General features: G+C 55.7%; 1 protein-coding gene across 5 annotated transcripts in view; it reads left to right on the forward strand.

Moving 5' to 3' along the window:
- Mrtfa (myocardin related transcription factor A) overlaps positions 1 to 9276 on the forward strand; it is a 136765-nt gene extending 127489 nt beyond the window's left edge. For all 5 annotated transcript variants that reach the window (XM_048803099.1, XM_048803103.1, XM_048803101.1 and 2 more), the window contains 6 exons: positions 712 to 962; positions 1149 to 1320; positions 2336 to 3358; positions 3614 to 3766; positions 4154 to 4214; positions 7618 to 9276. In XM_048803099.1, coding sequence (XP_048659056.1) covers positions 712 to 962; positions 1149 to 1320; positions 2336 to 3358; positions 3614 to 3766; positions 4154 to 4214; positions 7618 to 8135 — 2178 coding nt within the window. In that variant the 3' untranslated portion in view covers positions 8136 to 9276. The remainder of the gene's footprint in view (positions 1 to 711; positions 963 to 1148; positions 1321 to 2335; positions 3359 to 3613; positions 3767 to 4153; positions 4215 to 7617) is intronic.
- The last annotated feature ends 75 nt before the right edge of the window (positions 9277 to 9351 follow it).

Raw genomic sequence — 9351 nt, forward strand, 5'->3', positions numbered from 1 at the left:
TGCTGTTGCCCTCTGCTCAGACACTTCCTGGCTCCCCACACCCTTCAGCTCTCCCCTGCTTACTCTTGCTGTCCTCCATCTCTGCCTTCCCTGCTCTAAGGACAGGCCTTCCAAGCATGACCTGCTGGCCCTTCTTGGTCAGCCTCTATCCACTGACCCTTGTGGATCTCTGGCTGTGCCAGCTGGGAGCTTCTGGGATATAAACAGGGTCATGATCCAGGTCCTGGCTAGATCAAGATGGTCACTGTACGTCTTTCTGTGAGCTTCTCTCTGTGACTTCTCTGAGCCCGTTTCTCCTTCCTTCTTTCCTCCCTCCCTTCCATCCATCTGTCAGACTGAACCCAGGAGCGCTGTACCACTGAACCACGTCCTAGCCCTTTTTTATTTTTTATTTTGAGACAGAGTCTTTCCAGTTGTTAGGGCCTGGCTAAGTTGCTGAGGCTGGCCTCAGCCTCCTGAGTTGCTAACCTGCCCCCTCTGGCATGGCCCTTGCTCCACAGACCAGCTGTGGTTTTGCCTCCTCTTGTCACCCTCTGCCTGGGGGCACAGCAACATCTGAGCCTGTGTGTTCAGTCGAGGTTACCTACAGGCCACGCAGCTCTGTTGGTTGAAGAGGCTCAGTTGAACAGGAGGGGGGTGCGCAGGTGGGGCTTTCTTAGCAGTGTCTCCCCGTCCCAGCCAGCCCCAACGCTGTGTCCCCTGTTTCCTCAGCAAAGCCAACCCAAGTCTGCCAGCGAGAAGTCGCAGCGCAGCAAGAAGGCCAAGGAGCTGAAGCCAAAGGTGAAGAAGCTCAAGTACCATCAGTACATCCCTCCGGACCAAAAGCAGGACAAGGGGGCGCCTGCCATGGACTCCTCCTACGCCAAGATCCTGCAGCAGCAGCAGCTCTTTCTGCAGCTGCAGATCCTCAACCAGCAGCAGCAGCACTACAGCTACCAGACCATCCTGCCCGCCCCGCCCAAGTGAGACCCATGCCCCAGGGCCGGGCCCCATTGGAGGGTGCCACACAGGACCTCCCTGGTCTGCCTGCAGGGCCTGGGCCCCACAGTCCTCCATCCTAAACCTGCAGCCGGGGTTCAGGCCGCTGCCTGCAGGGGCCAGTGGTGATGCTGGCTTGGCTCACTTCCACCTTTTCCTTCCTTTCTCAGGCCAGCAGGTGAGACTCTGGGGGGCTGCGGGGCCCCTGCAGTGCGCAGCCTCTCTACCACCAGTGGTGGCTCTGGATCAGGCCCTCCAGGACCAGGTGGACTGACACGTCAGAACAGCACCCCCCAGACTGGCAAGCCGGGAGCCCTGCCAGCCAACCTGGACGACATGAAGGTAGGTGGCAAGCCATCCCCTCTCCACTGGCAGACCCGAGCCCCTGCCTCCTGGCCTCTCCCACAGGAGCTGGATTTTATACAAAGAAGACACAAGGCCCAGGAACCCCAACTGTGAGAGGCAGAACAGGGCTCCAGGCTCTGGACTGCAGTGACAGGGCCACTTGGAACCTACCCTGGGGCCTGTCTGAGGCCATGGCAACATCCTGAGGTCACTTCCCCCAGCAGCCCACCAGTCAGTCATGTGCCTCATGTCTTCCTGCACCTCTGCGGTGCAGGTGAGCAGCGGGTCTCTTCCTCTGGGATGACGGGCCAGGCAGAGGTGTTGGGAGACAGCAGCGTGCCCAAGGCTGCAGGCCTCTCAGAGGCAGCCAGGGTGTGCAGCCCCCTGCCCCTGAGTGCCCGCTGAATCTGCTGTTCTCTGCTGCAGTTTGCTCTGGGTTCACACTTAGCTCATGTCCTGGGGGCCTTGAAGTGGCTCCTTCGGTGCCCATCAAAACATGACCAAATTCTCCCTGGAGAGCTTGTTCCCAGGATCAGGTGGGTCCCTCCTGCATCCTGACCCAGACACCAGCAAGATGAGGCTCATGGAGACAACTAGCATGGTTTGGGGGTTTAGCCTGAGTTTTAAGTCCTGGCCTAGCCACTCATCACTACCTCTGTGATTTTGAAATTGTTTTTCCGGGTGGCTCAGGCTCTTCACTTGTAGAATTTAGTTCATCCAGTGAAGTATTACTGAGCACCAAGCACCATGCTGGAGGCTTGGGGGAAGCACCTGAGCCAGCACCTGCTGTGGTTAGGATGGTGAAAGGAGGACCCTGGGAAGGGCTGGAGAGTGCTTCACAGGCCTGCTGGAGAGCCCGGGGTCTGTGCCTGCCATGGCCAGGGGCCCAGGGGCACGAGGCCTGTCTCGAAGACTCTTCACCCTTCTATCTCAGCAGTCTGTCCTGCTGCCTGGGTCCATATCCCTCTGTTCCTTTCCCAGCTCCTGGCCACCCTGACTCTCATCCCTGCAGGTGGCGGAGCTGAAGCAGGAGCTGAAGCTGCGGTCACTGCCCGTCTCAGGCACCAAGACAGAGCTGATTGAGCGCCTGCGAGCCTACCAAGACCAAGCCAGCCCAGCCCCTGCAGCCCCCAAGGCTCCTGCTGCCACCTCTCTCCTGTCTAAGGCTGGCGAGGTGGTAGTTGCCTTTCCAGCAGCCCGACTGAGTGCAGGGCCAGCCCTGGTGGCAGCAGGCCTGGCCCCGGCTGAGGTGGTGGTGGCGACGGTGACCAGTAATGGTGTGGTCAAATTTGGCAGCACGGGTTCCACACCCCCAGTCTCCCCCACCCCCTCAGAGCGCTCACTGCTCAGTACGGGTGATGAGAACTCCACGCCTGGGGACACCTTTGGTGAGATGGTGACATCGCCGCTGACACAGCTCACCCTGCAGACCTCACCACTGCAAATCCTTGTGAAGGAGGAAGGTCCCCGCACCACACCCTGCTGCCTGAGCCCTGGCGTGCGTGTGGAGATGGAGGGTCTGGACAAGGACCAGATGCTGCAGGAGAAGGACAAGCAGATCGAGGAGCTGACGCGCATGCTCCGGCAGAAGCAGCAGCTGGTGGAGCTGCTCCGGCTGCAGCTGGAGCAGGAGAAGCGGGCCCAGCAGCCCACCCCGGCTCCCGCTTCCACCACGGCCCCACCCAGCACCCCCGTGAAGCAGGAGAAGAGCTTCTCCAGCTGCCAGCTGAGCCGCCAGCCCCCAGGCACCACTCATCCCTTCAGCCCTGGCCTGGTGGCCCCCACTGCCAACCACAGAGACACTGGTGCCCCAGCCCTAGGGCCTCCAGCTGTGGTGGTGAAGCAGGAAGCCATGCCACCTGAGCCGGAGGTGGCCCCTACCCCTCAGCTGCTCCTGGGCCCACAGGGCACTGGCCTCCTCAAGGGGGTCACCCCGCCCACCCTCATCACCGACTCCACAGGGACCCACCTTGTCCTCACTGTGACCAATAAGAATGCAGACAGCCCTGGCCTGCCCAGTGGGAGTCCCCTTCAGGTAGCTGGGGCGGAGGAGGGCAGGTCTTGGAGAGCTTGGGGGTGGAGGGGAAAGTGACAATAACTGGCACCATGGAATGGGAGACAGCCACCCCTGAGAAAGGCTGTAGAATTCTCGGGGTAGAATCAGCCCAGAGAAGCCATCGCCTGTGCTGACCCTTTGCAGGATTAGGGGCCAATGCTCGGAGTCCCTTCTAGGAGAGCTCCAGAGCCCTGCTCCCCTTCAACCACTGTTCTCCCCTATTGTCCCAACCAGCCCTTGTCCCAGCCTGGCTCTCCAGCCCCTGGCCCACCTGCCCAGATGGATCTGGAGCACCCATCACAGCCCCCTTTTGGGACTCCAACTTCTCTGCTGAAGAAAGAACCTCCAGGCTATGAGGAGGCTGTGACCCAGCAGCCCAAACAGCAGGTGACAATGACAGGACTTGGCCAGGGTGGGTGGTACCCTAGGACCACCTGGAGGGATGGACAGGCAGAGGCCAGTCTGTGGTCAGGAGGCCTTGGGGAGTTACTGGTACAGGATAGGCATCTGATCCTGGGCCACAGAACTGTGGTCCGGCTGCCCATTTGGGGACTGGGGTGAGGGTGTCTAGGCTCAGGCCAGGCCTGAGGGTCCCCTGACCTAGATTTTATTTTCATCTTTTTTTTTTGTAGTTGTTTATGGACAGCATGCCTTAATTTTATTTGTTTATTCTTATGTGGTGCTGAGGATGGAACCCAGTGCCTCACACGTGCAAGGCAAGTGATCTGCCACTGAGCTGCAGCCCCAGCCCTTTTATCTGGTTTTGTCCCACAGGAAAACAGTTCCTCAAGCCAGCAGATGGATGACCTGTTTGACATCCTCATTCAGAGTGGAGGTAAAGCCCGGACCCCCAGCCTCCCTTTGTTCACAGGTTATCTATATAGCTTAAGGTGGTTTGGTTGATTTCTCTTTGCTTCTTTCTTTTTCCTGTGCTGGAGATGGAATCCAGGGGCGCTTAACCCTGAGCCACATCCCCAACCCTCTTTATTTTTTGAGACAAGGTTTTGCAGAGTTACTTAGGACTTCACTAAGTTGCCGAGGCTAGTCTTAAACTTGATCCTCCTGCCTCAGCCTCCTCAGTTGCTGAGACTCAGGTGTGCACCACTGGGTCCAGCACTGATTGATTTCTTGAACACTGGACTATACAAGGGCTGTGATAGTGGAGTCCTTCTGTAAATGTTCCTTTTACTTGGCCCCCAGGACACCTTGGTGAATGCAAGAGATTTTCACCTTTGTGGAGCTCAGTCCAGGGTGGGAGAGAAACAGCAAATATAATGAATAAGCTCAATGTCTGGACCCAGAGCCGGTGGTGTTAGGACAGAATGCAGCGAGGGAGGGGGCGGTGTGGAGGTGTGGCCGTGGAGAGGCTCAAGAGCAGCCCCAAGCAGGGCACCATGAGGCCACTGCTAGGTGCTCTAGGGGTGGTAGCGGGGTGGTGGGGGATGGGGCGGCAAGGAGGCCTCCTGGCCCCAGGGTGGTGTGCGCAACCCAGAGCAGAGTGGTTCTGTTGGGTGTGACCCAGGCTCTTCAGTGCTGTGGAAGTTGTGGCCATGCAGGGACCCCGGTCAGGGGCAGGGGCCTGGGCCCTGGAGAGTGGGCCTTTGGTTCGTGTTCTTGTGCCTCAGGTGTAGTGGGGAAGTCAATGGCCAAGGATGACTTAGGGCTGTGGCCTGAGGCCTCAGGAGGTTGCCATTGCCCAGGGCCATGTGGGGTGCAGCCTCAGGTGGGGAGATACTTGTCAGGAGGCAGCTGGGTGGCCTTGGGGTGGTTGGTTCCAGTAGGTCTGGGCTGGAATCAGTGGTGCCCAGAATTGCAGTTGTAGCCAGTTGTCTGGAGATTTGAGCCTGTTAGAGCAGGAAGGGTGGGCGCCAGAGCCCTGGCCTTTGTGAAAGAGAGGGACAAGTAGATGAGGCCAAGCAGTGGGAAGATATGACACCCTGGAAACCAGCATGGGTAAGGCGGGTGAGGTCTGAGACCTGAGGTGGGGAGCAAGCATTGTGCTGTCACCAGTGGTCACGCTCCCTGGGAGTTTTCTTGCAGAGCAGGGGCAAGGAACTAGGGCAGGTGGGAAAAGCAACAGTTTGTTTGCTGAGCACCATCACACACAGGAGGTGGTATGGTGGGGAGGGACCCCCTTAGCTTAGGGAGAAGGGCCCTGTGGCTGGAGTGGAGGGGTCAGCTTCTGGGAGGAGTGTGAGGACTTCCATGGTGGCAGTAGGAAAGAGGGCAGAACCCGTGGTACAGATGTGGTGGGTCTGTAGGGTTCATGCACCAAGCGTGGAGAATCCTTTCTGATGGGTAGGATTGAGTGCAATGGGACAGGTGACACAGAGCTCAGCCACAGAACAGTGTACTTAAAAAATGGCGAAGTTTGTGACAGTTTATAAAATAAGGGCTCAATGATTCTCAAGCCCCAGGGGCATCTTCAGGTACAGGCCTCGTGGTGGGGCCTGAACTGTTTCTGACCAGTGCAGGTGACCCAGAACCTGCTGATGTGGAACTTGCTGGGCTGGGAGCCGAGAGGAGGAGAGGCCTCGGCTTGAGCTCTGGGTGCCACCGTGTCCACAGCGAACCTTGGGAGGGATGCTGTTGCCCAGGAACAGAGACTGAGGAGGAAAAGGGGGTGATCCTTGAATTCTAGTATTTTAAAAAATGGCAGAAAAACAGATGAGGTGTGGCCTGCCTCAAAAGGTCACTAAAGCGGCAAGAATCCCGAGAGAGGAAGGTATTTGAAAGTGGCAGGTGGTGATGGCTGGAGGCTGAGGCTCCTTGTCTAGTGAAGCAGCTGCAGGGGAAGGTGTTCAGTTGGGACAGTAGGGACCTAGACTGGGGTCAGGGAATAAGCCTAGTTCTATGTAGTAACACATTCATTATTGTGATAAGTAAGATGTATATAATAACAGAATCTGCCATTCTGACCACCTGTAAATATAAATTCAGAGGCATTAAGTATGTTCTGATGTGTGCCACATTGCTTCCGGAACCTTCTCACCCCAAACTGAAACTGTATCCATTAGATAGAAACTCCACATTCTCCTCGCCCACTAACCCCTGTTCTGCTATCTCTGATTTTGACAAAGTGCCTCACATAAGTGGAATCATAGTTGTCTCTTTGTGGTTTATTTCACTTGGCACTGGGTCTTCAAGGTCCATCCGGTCATCTGTCGGTGGACGTGGGGCTGCTTGAGTTGCTGTGAACAGTGCTGTCATCCTGAGTGTCTGAGGGTCTCTCTGAGATACCACTGCTTTCCATTCTTTGGGATGTGTACCCAGAAGCAGGACTGCTGGATCATATCGTTTGTTTTTGTAGAGCCTACCCAAGCTTTTTCCCTAAGTAGCTGGACCATTTTACATTTCCATTAACAGTGCACTAGGGTTCTCATTTCATATCCTCACCAACGTTGACTTCCTTTTTGGTGTTGGAGATCAAACCCAGGCCTTTGTGCATTCCAGCCATGTGCTGTACCACCTCCCAGCTCCTTGCCACTCCTCCTTCTCTGTTGTTTGGATAATAGCCACTCTATTGGGTATGAGGTAGAATCTCATGTTTGGATTTGCATTTCCCTGATGAGATGTTGAGCATCTTTTCATGTGCTGTTGGCCTTGTGTGTGTGATGTCTGGAGGTGTCTCCTCTTGACCCCACCCCCCAGGACTGGAGGCTGGACCCATGGTGCTTCAGCACTCAGCTACACCCCCAGCCTTTTACTTTTGTCTTAAGACAGGGTCTCCAAGCTGAGTTGCTGAGGCTGACCTTGAACTTGCAATTCTCCTGCCTCAGCCTTTCAAGTAGCTGGGGTTATAGGTGTGTGCCATACCACATTCAGCATTTTTGGAAAAAATAATTTGAGTACTTTGCCCATTTTGAATCAGGTTGTTTTCTGTTATAGTTCTTTATAAATCCTGGGTATTAATCCCTTATCAAATATGATTTGCAAGTATTTCCTCTCATTCTGTGAGAAGCCCTTTCACTCACTCTTGGTGTAGTGTCCTTGGAGGTACAAAAGTCTTAACTTTTGATGTAGTCTAACTTGTCTGCCTGTGCTTTTGCTGTCACAACCAAGAAATTACTGCCACATCAGTCATAGATTTCCCCTTTTCTCCTGTTTCATAGCTTTAGCTTGTACACTTAAGACTTATTTTATTCTTCTCTATAGTATGAGGTAAGGGTCTCTCTGATCATTATTTGGCATTCATTCAGGCCTGGTTTCTGACATCAATGCACTGTCTCAATTGGCAGAAATTTCAGCAGATTTCAAGGAACCACCGTCTATACCAGGAAAGGAGAAGCCACCCTCATCAGCAGCCTGCAGTTCCCAGCTGGTGACACAGCCCTCGCCTTCCCCTGACCTTCCCCAGGCTGCTCCCCCTCCACCAGCATCACCTGCCCTCCCAGGGCGCCTGGAGGACTTCCTGGAGAGCAGCACAGGGTTGCCCCTGCTGACCAGTGGGCATGAAGGGCCAGAGCCCCTTTCCCTTATTGATGACCTCCACAGCCAGATGCTGAGCAGTGCTGCCATTCTGGACCATCCCCCATCCCCCATGGACACCTCAGAATTGCACTTTGCCCCTGAGCCCAGCAGCAGTGTGGGCCTGGACCTGGCCGATGGCCACCTGGACAGCATGGACTGGCTGGAGCTGTCATCAGGTGGCCCCGTGCTCAGCCTGGCACCCCTCAGCACTGCAGCCCCCAGCCTCTTCTCCACGGACTTCCTTGACGGCCATGATCTTCAGCTACACTGGGATTCCTGCTTGTAGCTTTCTAGCTCTGGACACCAGGGATAGGGAAGGGGCTAGAGTTGGGGAGCCAGGGAACTGCAGCTAGCAGTTCTGTGCAAGGCTCTGTGTGGTTTGAGTCTTGACAATCACAGACCCTGCTTTCTCCCTTCCCTGGAAGGTTGGAGCAGTTGGGCCCTACTCCTGGCTCAGGCCCACCCAGGGCAGAGATGACCTGTCAAGCAGCAGCTCTGGGTCCCACACTGGGGCACACTGGAGGCCTGGACAGGCCCAGGGCCATTTCAATTTGACCTCCTTTTTGAGGTCAGAGTTGTACTGTGTGGCTGCAGTTTGGCTAAGGCAGGTGAGGCCCTGTCCTGAGAATCCTCTGCTGGTCTAGGGCTGAGCTGGGTCAAGGGCTGACTTTTCTTCCTTCTCTTACCCCTTTGCTGTGAGAGAAGAAGCTAGCCTGGGCCTGTACTCCATTCCGTGTATCAGCTGGCCAGCCCCAGGGCCCCAGGGCTTCCTGAGAGTTGGGCCCCCTGCCATTTTAGTGTCTTGATGTAGTGTAACCATTTAGTGGTTGGTTGGCAAGATTTTCTGTACAGGTGTATGTATATATATACCTCTATATTATATAACATACATATATACATTTATTTTGGGGGGGGGGAGGTGGGAGATGGGTGTGGCTCCCTCCCTTCCTGTTTTCACATATACCTGGGCCAGGAGGGTTGCTGGGGGCTGGATACAAGGTCATATTGAGCTGTGTGATATACAGTGCCCAGTACCCAGCCTGGTGTGCAGCTGCCTGGGCCCACCCACCCCTCACGTGTGTTTGACATGTAGATATCCTGCCACAGCGTGCACCCCACCTGTCCTGCTTTCTCAGTGCCAAGAGGGCAGAGGTGCTTCCTGGTCCTGTCAGGAGCTCTCCACCCACCCACATTCCGTCCCATTGCCTCACTGCAGCCAAGAGGGCCCTGGGACAGGGGACCCAGCTCCACCTTGCTGTTGGGCTGACGGGGGGGCCACTCACTGGCTGCCTCCTGTCCTGGGGCCACTGGCCTCACTCACTTTTGGCCTGATTCATAAGGGGAATAGGGATGGCGTCTCCAAAACCAGTGCTGGGACAAAGGTGGGGAAGCTGTGTGAATTTTTTAAAATAAAACAAAAACACCCACTTGTGTGTCTTGTTTCATCCACAGAAGGTAAGCGGTTGTGATAAAGGAACCTGTATCTGGAGGCCACACAGTGA

Source organism: Marmota marmota, unplaced genomic scaffold (assembly GCF_001458135.2).
Source record: "Marmota marmota marmota unplaced genomic scaffold, marMar, whole genome shotgun sequence".
In the NCBI taxonomy this organism is placed as follows: Eukaryota; Metazoa; Chordata; class Mammalia; order Rodentia; family Sciuridae; genus Marmota; species Marmota marmota.